The sequence below is a fragment of the Pongo pygmaeus genome, chromosome 1 (assembly GCF_028885625.2).
Source record: "Pongo pygmaeus isolate AG05252 chromosome 1, NHGRI_mPonPyg2-v2.0_pri, whole genome shotgun sequence".
Taxonomy (NCBI): Eukaryota; Metazoa; Chordata; class Mammalia; order Primates; family Hominidae; genus Pongo; species Pongo pygmaeus.
The window spans coordinates 69,588,416-69,603,262 of NC_072373.2; the positions used below are offsets into that span (position 1 = coordinate 69,588,416).

At 39.1% G+C, this 14,847-nt stretch overlaps 1 protein-coding gene across 15 annotated transcripts in view; it reads left to right on the plus strand.

Annotated features, from left to right (window-relative positions):
* The window catches only part of ACBD6 (acyl-CoA binding domain containing 6), a 248,709-nt gene that overhangs the window by 214,918 nt on the left and 18,944 nt on the right, over positions 1 to 14,847 (plus strand). For 8 of the 15 annotated variants that reach the window (XR_010123579.1, XR_010123599.1, XR_010123606.1 and 5 more), the window contains exons 8-9: positions 11,276 to 11,524; positions 12,381 to 12,507. The exons of 3 other annotated variants lie outside the window; for them this stretch is intronic. Coding sequence is in view for 1 of the 12 variants with exons in the window: in XM_054475498.2 (XP_054331473.1) it covers positions 11,276 to 11,430 (155 nt within the window). In the remaining 11 variants the exon portion in view is untranslated. Of the gene's footprint in view, positions 1 to 11,275; positions 11,565 to 12,376; positions 12,508 to 14,847 lie in introns of those variants that run through there. 4 more of the 15 variants (XR_010123591.1, XR_010123595.1, XR_010123589.1 and 1 more) reach the window with 3 other exon arrangements.

Genomic DNA, 14,847 nt, shown 5'->3' on the forward strand with positions numbered 1-14,847 from the left:
TTTGGTATACAGTGATTCATGATAAAACCCTTCAGAAGTTTAAAATTGAAATGTTGACTAAAATTATTTTTGGGCCAGGCACAGTGGCTCATGCCTGTTATCCCAGCACTTTGGGAGGCCAAGGCAGGTGGGTCACCTGAGGTCAGGAGTTTGAGACCAGCCTGGCCAACATGGTGAAACCCCATCTCTACTAAAAAATACAAAAACAATTAGCTGGGGTTGGTGGTGGGTGCCTGTAATCCCAGCTACTCAGGAGGCCGAGGCAGGAGAATCACTCGAACCCGGGAGGCAGAGGTTGCAATGAACCAAGATGGTGCCATTGCACTCCAGCCTGGGCGACAAGAGTGAGACTCCATCTCAAAAAATGATAATAATGATAAAATAAAATTATTTTGGGAGGCAATTTTAAAGTCTCAAAAAAATACTATAATCCTAAACACTCTCTTGAATCCTCAGCCTTGGTAAAGATGATACCGTCTCTTCCTCCCTGTCTGTGGCATCCCTCAAGATGCAGAATAGCTCTTAAGTCTCAGGAGCTACCCAAAACTATGATCTCAGCCAATCAGCAGTGACCCTGGGGTTGGAATAAGCAATTCTTATCTCCCTCTACATTTTCTCCTATTCTCCATTCACCAGATATTAATATCTGTACCTTGGTAGCCTTCTAAGAAACCCCACATCACTGAAGGCAGAGCTAGCGTTCACAAATGCTCTGATTTTCGCTCAGAAAAAAATCTACCCTCTACTTTGGTTCACTTAGAAACACCTCTGAGCTTATATGGTTATGGATTAGAGTTTGGTGCCTAAGCTTGTCAGGATAAGTAATGTAAAGGATCATAAAATCTATCCCAAGTACCTATCACAACCTGGTTTTGGCTGTCGGCTCTATGCACACTTCACAGCACATAGCCATGAAGCCCTGAGCTGGAAGCACCCACACAAGGAGAAAAGATGGTCAGGGGAACCAGAGAAACTACTTTATCTTTACCTAAGTACCGTTAGAGAGCAAAAGAAGAAATATCACTGCTAAATCATTTAAAACAAACCCCTGGGGAGTTCTTCTTCCACTATTACGATGTAGAAAACTACAAGAGAACTTCATTCTCACCCTAACAAAAGAAAAAGATAGTCTACAAAATCATAACTTTTTGTGAACACATCGGAGAGCAGAGGTTTCACGGCAGCCAAATAAACTGAATTTCAAAGAGTGACAAGCCCCTATAAGACCCACAAACTGTTTCACCTTTGGCAGAACACCTGAAGAAGAGGCAGCCACCATAAAAATAGGTAGGAAGAAAGCAGCTAAGATTAACAAATTGTTAAAGTGAGCTAGCATGACATTTTAGAGTAACTGGGAGCCTGAGACCCAAAAGGAGTCCTCAGTTGCATTCTTTTTCATTAACTGGGTGCTCATGAGAGAAATTTCTTTAGAAGAGAGAAAGCCTCTTCAGTGGCACACAGGCATGAAACATTTCCACTTCCCTGTATCCTTCTTTTTTAATTAATTAAATTTTTGACACATAAACATTGTATATGTTTCAAAATATGATGTTTTGAAATATGTATACATTGTGGAATGGCTGAACTGAGCTGATTAATAGATGCATTGCCTGACATACTTATCGTTTTTTGTGGTGAGAACACTTAAAATTATTCTCAACAATTTTCAAGAATACGGTAAGTTATTATCAACTGTAGTCACCATGTTGTACAATCCTAAACTCTTATTTCATCCAAAGCCAAATCCTTAAGCCATAGAGGAGGAGCTGAAAGCCTTTCTGGCCTCCCCTCCTGCTGCTCCTGGGCTCAAGTAGATATCTGCTGCTTTTGAAGTTAGAGTAAAAGCAAAATCTGCCTTCAGAGAGGGACAGGAAAGCCCTGGGCTTAGGACTCTTGCAGTGATACAAAGCAGAGATTCCCCCATCACTGAAGGCAGTGCAGGAAAGTCTCTCCCACCCAAGACACCCACCACTACCAACACCACATACACACACACCACAGGGTTTGGCTGACATTTGGGGGAGGGGTGTGTAGGAACAATGAGAAATCACCATCCCTGAGGTCCTGCCTAAGACTGAGACCAGCCCAAAAGGACAAAGAACTCCATCTTACTCCCGCCATGAGCCAAGCCCTGAGTAATAAGCAGGAGTAGTCCATTGATGGAGGAGGGAAAAGAATGTAGAGAGAGAGAGACTTCCTCTGTGGTACAGATATGCAGAGACTGCTGAAAGCTAAGGGTGGAGCAAGAATAGTAAAAAAAAAAAAAAAACCCCAGCACCCTAGCCCCACACTAAGCATAAGGTAGCAGCATCCTATCACTGGAGGAGTTTGAAGGCATGATGCACTGAACTTATCTTATCAGAACAACAAACCCAAACCCAGTTCAGCTACTGACATTCATCTGTACACCTTCATCAGAGCTCTTGGGTGAGTAGGTGCATTGTCAATGAGAGTAATATTTTGAAAGGAATCTGTTTTCCTGAGCAGTAGGTCTCAACAGTGGGCTTAAAATATTTAGTAAACCATGTTGTAAACAGATATGCCATCATCCAGGCTTTGTCGTTGCATTTATAGAGTATAGGCAGAGTAGATTTAGCATAATTCTTAAGGGCCCTAGGATTTTTGGAATAGTTTATGAGCATTGTCTTCAACTTAAAGTCACCAGTTGCATTAGCCCCTAACAAGAGAGTTCACCTATTCTTTTTTTTTTTTTTTTCTTGCTCTGTTGCCCAGGCTGGAGTGCAGTGGCGCAATCTCGGCTCACTGCAACCTCCGCCTCCCGGGTTCAAGCTATTCTCCTGCCTCAGCCTCCCGAGTAGCTGGGACTATAGGCACAAGCCACCACGCCCAGCTAATTTTTTGCATTTTTAGTAAAGATGACGTTTCACCGTGTTAGCCAGGATGGTTTCAATCTCCTGACCTTGTGATCTGCCCGCCTTGGCCTCCCAAAGTGCTGGGATTACAGGCGTGAGCCACTGCGCCTGGCTGAGGGTTCACCTATTCTTTGAAGGCAGGCATTGTTTTCGCCTTTCTAGTTATAAAAATCCTAGATGGCATCTTTTTCCAATATGAGGCTGGTTCATCTACACTGACAATCTTTTGGCTGGACACGGTGGCTCATGCCTGTAATCCCAGCGCTTTGGGAGCCCCAGGTGGGCGGGTCACTTGAGGTCAAGATTTCGAGACCAGCCTGGCCAACATGGTGAAACCTCTTCTCTACCAAAAATAAAAAATTAGCCAGTCATGGTGGCACATGGCCAGTAATCTCACCTACTCGGGAGGCTGAGGTACAAGAATCGCTTGAGCCCAGGAGGCAAAGGTTGCAGTGAGCCAAGATCATGCCACTGCACTCCAACCTGGGCGAGGGAGTGAAACTCTGTCTAATAGAAAAGAAAAAAAGAAAATCTGTTGTGTAGTATAGCCATCCTCATCAGTTATCTTTATCTTAGTTAGATCTTCTAGATAACTTGCTCTCACTTCTGCATCAGCACTCACTGCTTTACCTTGCACTTTTATTTTATGGAGACAACTTTCCTTCAACCTCATGAGTCAGCCTCTGCCAACTCCTAACTTTTCTTCTGCAGTTTCTTCATCTTTTTCAGTCTTCATAGAATGAAAGAGCCGGAGCCTTGGTGTGGATTAGACTTTGGCTTCAGGGGATGTTGTGGCTGGTTTGATCTTCTACCCAGACCACTCAGACTTTTTCTAAATCAGCAATAAGGCTGTTTTGCTTTCCTATCATTTGTATGTTCGCTGGAATAGTGCTTTAATTTTCTTCAAGAACTTTTACTTGGCATTCACAAGTTGGTTGACGGGCACAAAAAGCGTAGCTTTTGTCCTATGTTGGTTTTTGACATGCCTTCATTACTAAGCTTAATCATTTCTAGCTTTTGATTGAAAATGAGAGATGTGTGACTCTTCCTTTTACTTGAACACTTGGAGTTCATTGTAGGGTTATTGGCCTAATTTCAATATTATTGTGTCTCAGGGAATAGGGAGACCCAAGGAGAGGGATAGACGGGGGATTGGCTGTTCCATGGTACAGTCAGAACACATACAACATTGGTCGATGAAATTCATATTATATGGGTGCAGTTCATGGCACCCCAAAAAAATTACAATAGTAACATCAAAGATCCTCACAACAGAAATAACAATAATGAAAAGTTTGAAATATTGTGAGAATCCCCACAGTGTGACACAGAGACACAAAATGAACAAATGCTGTTGGGAAAATGGCACCAATAGACTTGCTTAAATATAGAGTTGCCACAAATCTTTGAAAAAAAAAATGCATTATCTGTGATGCACAGTAAAGTGAAGCACCATAAAATAAGTTATGCCTATATAAAATATTTTGAACTGAATGAAAATGAAAACATTCTTGTCAAAATTTGTGGGATGCTTGGGAGGCTGAGGCAGGAGAATCGCTTAAGCCAGGCCGGGGAGGCAGAGGTTGCAGCAAGCCAAGATTGCACCACTGCACTTCAGCCTGGGCAACAGAGCAAGACTCTGCCTCAAAAAAAAAAAAAAAAAATTGGGGGATGCAGCTAAACCAGTGCTTTAAAGGAAATTAAATACTATTATTAGAAAAGAAGAAAGATTTCATATCAGTGATCCAAGCTTCTACCTCAAAAAAAAGAAGGGCAAATTAAGCCCAAAGTAAGTGTGAAACGATAAGAAAGATCAGAGCAGAAATCATTGAAATAGAAAATCAGAAAACAGAAAATCAGTGAAATCAAAAACTGGTTGTTTGTAGAGATCAATAAAACATAGTCCTCTAGCCAGACCAAGGAAGAAAAAAAAGAGAAGAAACAGGCTGGGTGCTGTGGCTCACACCTGTAATCCCAGCACTTTGGGAGACCAGTGCGGAAGGATCACTTGAGACTAAGAGTTCGAGACCAGCCTGGGCAACATAGCAAGACCCCATCTCTACAACAAATGTTTTAAAACATGCCAGGCATAGTTGTTTGAGCCCGTAAGTCCCAGCTACTTAGGAGGCTGAGGCAGGAGGATCACTCGTGCCCAGGAGTTCCAGGATGCAGTGAGTTGTGATTGTGCCACCGTATTCCAGCCTGAGTAACAAAGTGAGATGCGACACCAAAAAAAAAAAAAAAAGCGAATTACCAATTTCAGGAATGAAAGGATGTCAGTACATATCCTAAAGATATTATAAAGCAAATAAGGAAACATTATACACAATTTTGTACCAATGAAATAGATAACTTAGATGAAATGGACAAATTATTATTATTATTATTTTTTTTAAGTCAGGGTCTCAGTCACCCAGGCTGGAGTGCAGTGGTGCGATCTCAGCCTACTCACACTTCAGGCTCCACCTCCCAGGTTCAAGCAATTCTCCTGCCTCAGCCTCCCAAGTAGCTGGGATCACAGGAATGCACCACCATGCCCGGCTAATTTTTGTATGTTTAGTACAGACAGGGTTTCACCATGTTGCCCAGGCTGGTCTCAAACTCCTGACCTCAGGCAATCTGCCTGCCTTGGCCTCCCAAAGTGCTACGGCTAGGATTACAGGCATGAGCCACCGCACCTGGCCAGGACAAATTTTTTTAAAGACACAAACTACCAAAGTTTTCTGAAAAACAAATAGAAAGCCAGGCGTGGTGGCTCACACCTGTGATCCCAGCACTTTGGGAGGCTGGGGCGGGCGGATCACCTGAGGTCAGAAGTTCAAGATCAGCCTGGCCAACATGGTGAAACCCTGTTTCTACTACATACACAAAAATTAGCCGGATGTGGTGGTGCGCACCTGTAATCCCAGCTGCTCAGGAGCCTGAAGCAGGAGAATCACTTGAACCTGGGAGGCGGAGATTTCAGTGAGCCAAGATCGTGCCACTGCACTCCAGCCTGGGCAACAGAGCCAGACTCCATCTCGAAAAAAAAAGGAAATAGAAGTGCTCGCCTTTAGTCCCAGCTGGGAGGCTTGGGGAAGAGGATCACTTGGAGCCAGGAGTTCAAGACTGCACTGCACTATGATCATGCTTGTGAATAGCCACTACATATAGCCAGGGCAACATAACCTGACTCCATCTTAAAAAAACAAAAATAAAAAATAGAAAATCTGGATAGCTCTATATTTATTAAAGAGATTGAATTTGTAGCTAGAAATTTTCCCACAACAAGATTTCCAGGCCTTGATTACTTCACTGGTGAATTCTACTGAGTGTTTAAGGATGAAATTGGCCAGGCACAGTGGCTCCTGCCTATAATCCCGGCACTTTGAGAGGTGAGGCAGGTGGATCACCTGAGGTCAGGAGTTTGAGACTAGCCTGGCCAACGTGGCAAAACCCCGTCTCTACTAAAAATACAAAAATTAGCTGGGTGTGGTGGCGGGCGCCTGTCATCTCAGCTACTCGGGAGGCTGAAGCAGGAGAATTGCTTGAACCCAGGAGGTAGAGGTTGCGGTGAGCCAAGATCATGCCATTTGCACCATTGCACTCCAGCCTGGGCAACAGAGTGAGACTTTGTCTCAAAAAAAAAAAAAATATTTTACACACAAACACTTCCAGAAAATAGAAGGGGAGGGAGCACTGCCCAGCTCATTCTGTGAAGCCAGAATTACCCTGATAACCAAATCCAGACAAAGACCTTAGAGGAAAAGAAAACTACAGGCCAGTATTCCTTATGAACATAGATGCAAAAATGTTTAATAAGATGTTAGCAAATTGAACCTAGTAAATACAAAAAGGATAATAAATTTTGTGTAAGTGTGTTTATCCTAGGAATGCAAGGTTTGTTTGGCAATTGAGAGCCATACTATTTCACCATATCAACAGATCAAAAAAACAAAATATGATTATATCAATTTACGTAGAAAAGGCTGACAAAATTCAACTTCCCTTCATGATTAAAACAACAACAACAAAAACTCACAACAAAATAGAAATAGGAAATAGTAGGGAATTTCTTTAGCCTGAGAAAATCGACAGTTAATATCGTCCTTGATGATGAAAGGCTGAATGCTTTCCCTCTAAGACTGTGGACAAAGATATCCACTCTCTCCACTTTGATCCAACATTGTATTAAAAGTTCTAGCCAATGCATTAAGGCAAGAAAAAGAAATGAAAGCCATGTAGATTTAAAAAGAAGAAATAAAACTTCCTTTTCTCGTAGGTGATGTGTCCATCTATGTATAAGACCCCAAGAATCTATTAAAAAATAAAAAAAAAAAACTAGAAAAAGTGAGTTCACCAAGTTCACAGGATGTAAAATCAATATACAAAAATGAAGGGTATTCCTATATACTAGTAATGAACAATTGAAAATAAAAGTTCAAAAATACCAAGGCTAGTATACAAATCTTGTTTTTCTTTATGCTTATGGTAAACTGAATTTTTAAAAGATATTATTTGCAGTAGCCTCAAAAACATGAAATTCTCAGGGATACATCAAACAAAATAAGTGTAAGATTTGTATGCGTATAATTCCTAAATATTATCGAAATTAAGGAAAATTTAAATGGAAAGAGATACCATTGTTCGCGGATCAAAAGACTCAGTATTGTTAAGGTGTCCATTCTTTCCAAATTGATCCATAGATTCAGCGGGTCCCCATCAGAATCCCAGCAGGATCTTTGTAAAAACTTATAAGTTGATTCTAAAATTTATATGGAAAAGCAAAGGACCTAGAATAATCAAAACAACTTTGAAAAAGAATAAAGTTGGAGGCCCCACACTGGTTTCAGGACTTACTATAAAGTACAGAAATCAAGGCAATGTTGTATTGGTATAAGAATAGGTATATAGATCAAAGGAACATGATAGATAACCTAGAAATAGATCCAGTCACAAATGGTCAGCTGATTTCTGACAAAAATGCCAACATAAAATTCAGTGGAGGGAAGAATAGCCTTTTCAACGTATAGAGCTGTAACAATTGGACATCAAAATGCAAAACAAAACAAAAAGGTGAGCCTGAAGCCTACTCAAAAATTAACTGGGAAGGTAAGATCTTAGATGTATATGTAAGAGGAGTAATGATAAAGAACTAGAATAATATCTTTGTGATCTTGGTGTAGGCAAAGTTTTTTTTAGATGAAACACAAGCACAAACTATAAAAGAAAAAATAAATTGCACTTTATCAAAATTAAAAACTTCCACTCTTCAAGATACTCTTAAGAAAAATGAGAAGTCACACGCTGGGAGAAAATATTTATAAAACATATATTTGGAAAAAAAAATTTTGTATCCACAACATATAAAGACCTCTTATAAGAAAATGACAACCTTATTAACAAATGAACAAAAGATTTGAACAGTTAAATCACCAAAGATAGATAGTTGGCAAATAAGCACAAGAAATGTTCATTGTTAGACATTAGGGAAGTACAGATTAGAAATCACAATGAAAAGCCACCGTAGACCTAACTAGAATGGCTAAAAAATATTTTTAATAATAGTAAAGTGCTGGTAAGGGTGCAAAGCAACTGGAATTTATACTTATTGGTGTGAATGAAAACTTTAGAAAAGTTTGGTAGTTTCTTGGAAAGTTTAAACATTCACTTGCCATATGACTCCGCAATTCTACTTCTAGGTATTTACCCACAGGCTGTGAAAACATAAAACAAGACAACACAAAGACCTTTACCCAACTATTTGTAAGATCCCTGTTCATAATGCCAAAAATTGGAAGCAGCCCAGATGACTGTGTACATCCATACAGTAGAATACTACTCAGCAATCAAAAGGAAAGAACTGATACTTGAAGCAATGTGGATGGATCGCAAAAGCAACATGCTAAGTGAAAGAGACCAGATACAAAAGACCATATGCTATATGATTTCTATTTCTGGAAAAAGACGAAACTATAGGGACAGAAATCAGATCAATGCTTGCCAAAGTATGCCACTCCACTCCTCATAAATGCCTGTGGATCACTTGACAAAACTCAGACTTAGTGTGACCGATTCAAGGCCCTAGATAACTTGACTTCAATCCAACCTCTGTACTTTCAACTCTTTGTACTGCTTCCCTGAGCCAGCAGAGACAGTTCTCCTAGCATTCCTTGTCATGCCTCTGCTAGTGGTATTTTCGCATTCTGCAATGCCTTTCCTTCTCAGAAATTTTGCTTGATCCTTCAAAGCTCATCTTACATCTTACTACCAATTTGTAGTGTTTCCTGATCCCTCAGTCTCCTCCTTCCTCCCTGCCTTTGCAGTATATGTATTTCTGCCACAGTTCTTATTCATTCTTTTGTGTTAGAGTTGGTTGTTTACATATTTACAATCCATTCTGAATAGCAGGAATCTTACCTGTATTCCTGACAGGACTGGTACAGTATGTGCTCAATAAAATGGCTATAGGGCCGGGTGCAGTGGTGTATGCCTGTAATCCCAGCACTTTGGGCCAAGGCAGGAGGATTGCCTGAGCCTAGTAGTTTGAGACCAGCCTGGGCAACAAAGTGAGACTCCCAAAGTGAGAGCAAAGCATGGTAGGACACACCTATAGTTATAACTACTCAGGAAGCTGAGGTGGGAGGATTTGCTTGAGCCCAGAAAGTCAAGGCTGCAGTGAGCCATGATCTCACCACTGCACTCCAGGTTGGGAGACAGAGCCAGACCCTGTCTCAAAAAGTCCGTGAAATTCAGCTCCATACCCTTTCTTTCTCTTAAACAAGCAACAACAACAACAAAAACCCACACACTGTGTTGTGTGATAATCATGCTGCAAAAGAGTATATAAAATGTATATGAAGAATTTAAACAAAGCTTTTAAAAATTTACCCACTACTTAGCTGGAGAAATAGAACATCACCAATATCTTTGAGCCTCCTGTGCATGCCTCTCAAATCATATGGCCTTCCCTAGTGGTAATCTTAGAGAGATTACCACTATCCCAAATTTTATATTAATGATTTCCTTTGTAGTTTCAGTACATATTTGTATGTCTGAATAATATTCTTTAGTTTTACCTGTTTTCAAAATTTTGTTTAAATGAAATCATATCATATGTGTTCTTCTCACTTGTTTTTTTCCCTTCAACATTATGTTTTGGAGGTAAACCCATGTTGTGTGAAGCTATAGTTCATTAGTTTCCAGTGTTCTACAGGATTTCATTGTACAAGTGATCAATACTTTACTTATATGTTACCACTGATGAGCATTTGGGCTGTTTACATTTGGGGTCTGCTGTGTACATGCTTGCAAATATCTCCTGGAGAACATATGCAAAAGTATATAACTAGAAGTAGAATTGCTAGGTTGGAGGGTATATGTGTGTTTAGGTTTAACCTGTAAATGCTCTAGTGTTGTCTAAAATAGCAACACCAGTGTACACTCTGACATCTAAAGGGGTTTCTCTGCTCCAGTCCTTATCAGTGCTTGGCATTGTCAAAGTTAATTTTCACCAATCTAGTGGGTATGAAATGGTATCTCCTGGTTTTAATTTTCATTTCCCTGATAATGTGGAATGCTCATCTTTTTATATGTTTATTGCCATTTATGTTTCATCTGGTGCCTCTTTTTGCCTTTAGTGAGTCCAGTTGTCTCCACACCATCTACTCATGGGGTCTTTATTTCCCCGCTGATCTGCCAGCTTTGTCATGAATTAAGTTTTCATATGTGTGCAGAAGAATACATCATCCTCTGTTCTAAGCTTCTGGTCTGTTTGTCCATTTTGGAGCAATACCATACCATATTTATAAGTCTTGATATCTCTATGCCCTTTTTTCCCCTTCCTATACCTTGAACTTATCAGTTACACCCATTGGTGCCCTTTTTTTTTTTTTTTTTTTAGTTCCTGTAGAAGAACAGTCTGATTTCTGGGCCAGCTTTTTTTTTTTTTAATTTACAAATTGTAAAATTCAGTTAGTTACCCACTTATCCCCTCTTCAAAAACAAAACAAAACATTTTATTTGACATTTACAGTATTTTTAGCCTTTTGACATATCCTGCACATGTATCATTATTCTGAAATAAAGATCAGAGTAAAATAGATACTTAAATACTATTTTTTATTCGTTTCCTTAATCCCATTCTTAAAGACTAGAGCCCAAAAGCCTCACAATTTAGAGTATATATTTGTTTGTGTGTGTGTTTCTAGACAACCAAAAAGGTAAATTTGATTTTCCTAAGGCTTGAAAATCTAGCATAATACCACAGTTCTCATTACCAGGCCTGATCATCCTTCAGCCACTGTAACATTGCTCATTGTTCAGTATTCCTTGTTGCTCAGCACTTTCCTTTCCTGCTGAAGTAGAGGAGTTTCTCTGTCTCATAGTAAACTTGTTTTCACATTTGTCAATTTTCCTTTCAGCCTCTGCCTGTGAGTTTCTGGATATTGTAGAGCTGCTGCTCCAGTCAGGTGCTGACCCCACTCTCCGAGACCAGGATGGCTGCCTGCCAGAGGAGGTGACAGGCTGCAAAACAGTTTCTTTGGTGCTGCAGCGGCACACAGCTGGCAAGGCTTAATCAAAAGACTGGAAAACTGCAGTCTGTAATAGCATAAGGCTTCCATTATGAAAGAAAACTACAAAAATAATACTTCTTTTTCCACCCGTCTTTGGTATGTATTGGCTAATAAAATCAGTTCTGTGGAACTGGGATTTTGAAGTCTCAGCAATTCATTCTTCTTGCATACATTCTAGGCAGTACAGTTTTGGTGATGAACATGTGTACTGTGCATAATATAATCCAGTTCTGCTGAGCATGCTCTGAAATTTATCACTGCTTTAGAGGGTGGGCAGAAGAGGAGACAGATCATATTTCACAATATTAAACATGGCTGCTTTTTTTAAAAGCATACAGAAGCAAATGTAACCATTAGGGAAAGTTTCATGCCATCCCAACATGGTAGAGATCAAATTATCTTTTGTAGCATTTTGTACACCTGGTCTGAATAGGCAGCTAAGATGTCTATTCTTTTGGCAGACAGAATTGGGAAGATAGGAAAGAAGAGGGGTGTTAAGAAAAAGAAAGCAAAGGAGAAAGCAGAATTTTGTCACATAAGGGGTGCAGAAGTCAGAACAACTAGATTTACTGAAAATCTCAAAACCCTGGGGCATTTTAGAATAATACTCTGTTTTCACTCTAGGATTGAAACAGATTCTGGAGAATTCATCAGAGTTAGGTCAGATTCCTTAAACTCACCTTCACTAAACAAGAAAGGAATTTCTTTAGGGCTCTTTTAATTGTCTATAATGACCATGTCATATGTAGCAGCAGTCTCTATTTAAAAAAAAAAAAAAAAAAAGCTTAGATCTGAACTGTTAGGTCTATTTGGGACTATCTAATATGTTAATGTGAAGTTATTTCTGGATACCAGAAGAGCTTTTGTTTTTTATTAAAAATGTAGACAAGTATGCTATCATTTTAATTTAAAGGATAGACCAGTATGCCACTCTTTTTTTTTTTTGAGACAGGGTCTCGCAATGTCACCCAGGCTGAAGTGCAGTGGTGTGATCATGGTTCACTACAGCCTCAACCTCCTGGGCTCAAGGGATCCTCCCACCTCAGCCTCCTGTGTAGCTGAGATAGCTGGGACTACAGGTGCGTGCCACCACACCCCACTAATTTTTGTATCTTTTGTACAGATAGGGTCTCTCTGTGTTCCTCAGAGTGGTCTCAAACTCCTGGCCTCAAGCAGCTTTCAGGCCTCTTAAAGTGCTGAGATTACAGGTGTGAGCCACTGTGCCCAGCCAGGTATGCCACTCTTGAAACTGGCTCCCAACATTTTCCCTGTAAGCCCCAAAAGCTCCATCTGGGGAATTCACTGAGTTTTACTATTATATGAGGAAAGTAGATAGTTGACATAGGAAGAGAAATGAAATAAAAAATGAGTTGAGATGCAAAGATAACCACTTAAAAGATAATTTTTCTAACAGGTGTTACTATTAAAATAATGAGTAATAAACTTGCTTAGTATAGTCCTCAACGGTGAAGAAGATTTTCATTAGCGTGAGCTAACCTGTTCTTTGGAACAAGCCCCTATAACAGAAATGAGGCATATTAGTGCTGTTTATTTTGTGATTTTTCTGTCTTAACTTCTTATTTTCTGAGATATAAACCAAAATCATTCACCAAGATGATTCGTTTTTGAAATAATTAATCTGTGGAAGTGATATGCATATTAGTACATGCTGAAATGCTGTAATTCTAGTAGAGCATTCTCTTCATTGTCTGTTCTTTCACCACAATCCTTGCTACATTGCAACCTGCTGTTTAGCTTAAGTCTTTCACATTCCACACTAATTAAATGTGTTTTAAGAAACATGCATTAGTTATAGTGAAGTCACCAGGATGATGCATGCAGTTTTTAATTGGTATTACTTTGTGCATTTTTTAAGACATTAGCAAATCAAAAACCATTTATTCATTTTTAATTTACAGGGTATTTGAGCAAGAAGCTATTAAGGAACTCCTTTTTTCATCTGTCTTTTGCAATTCAAACTTGATATTTCTTAGACAAGTTTTTTATTACCTGTTTTGCCGCATCTAAAACTGTATAGATTTGTTTTTAAGCAAAGAATATAACTTATCTTTTATCTTATTTTAAAGGTTTCAAATTTATATTCAAAGCTATCACTAAAAACAGCCATCAACTTAACGTTTTCAAATACATTCTAAAGCCAATTTCCAAAATCTCTATTCTTTATTCATGAGTGTCTGAATTTTCAGAAACCTTGCTATCATATAATAATCTATAGATCGTCTCCCTATGCCTTAAAACACTGTTCTAGGCCCATGGCATTGCCTTTTCTCAGTATTATGTATATTTAGAATTAATTATATGATATCTCAAGATACTACATGAGATATCTTGAAAAGTCTCGTAGAAAGTAGTGAATTACCAATCAGAAACTAACTAAATCCTTTAAACCTATTACAATTATGTTTCTAATAAAGATGTAAGAAGTCAGCCAACTGGCCACATATTATCTCTTATGCTTGTCAGGTAGAAGGGTAACACCCAACGTATAATATCTGGAATTGTATCTAGTATATCTTTTTTTAATGTTTCAGCATTTTCCAGCTAAAAGGTTGCTATAATCAAGTGAACCTTTCTATTAAATAGGTATTTCTTAGCTTCCTGCCAGGTTTAACTACTTGACTATGGGTTATTATTCCATGTACACTACAGCATCTCTGAGATTGATGAATAATGGGTGTGATTATAGCAGAGCTGAGCTTGGGTTGCAGAAGACTTTAGCGTCCAGACAAATAATATGCTTCAGTTGAACATGAAAGCTTTTATCAAACTTCAAGCCCTTAAAAATTCCCCTTCATAAATAAATATTTATCATAGAATAGGTATGTAACCCATCAGCTACAATTTAGTAATGAAAATATTGAGTTTAAATATTTATGAGTGAAATTCAAATCCCAGTTCCTAAGGTGATTTGAGTCAAATGTTTTCATCATAGTTACAATATTATATTTGATCAGTTCTGAGATGCACCTATTTTCTTTGGTTTTTTTTTACTTTTTTTTATCATTATTATTATACTTTAAGTTTTAGGGTACATGTGCACAATGTGCAGGTTAGTTACATACGTATACATGTGCCATGCTGGTGTGCTGCACCCATTAACTCGTCATTTAGCATTAGGTATATCTCCTAATGCTATCCCTCCCCCCTCCCCCCGCCCCACAACAGTCCCCAGAGTGTGATGTTCCCCTTCCTGTGTCCATGTGTTCTCATTGTTCAATTCCCACCTATGAGTGAGAATTTGCGGTGTTTGGTTTTTTGTTCTTGCGACAGTTAACTGAGAATGATGATTTCCAATTTCATCCATGTCCCTACAAAGGACATGAACTCATCATTTTTTATGGCTGCATAGTATTCCATGGTGTATATGTCCCACATTTTCTTAATCCAGTCTATCATTG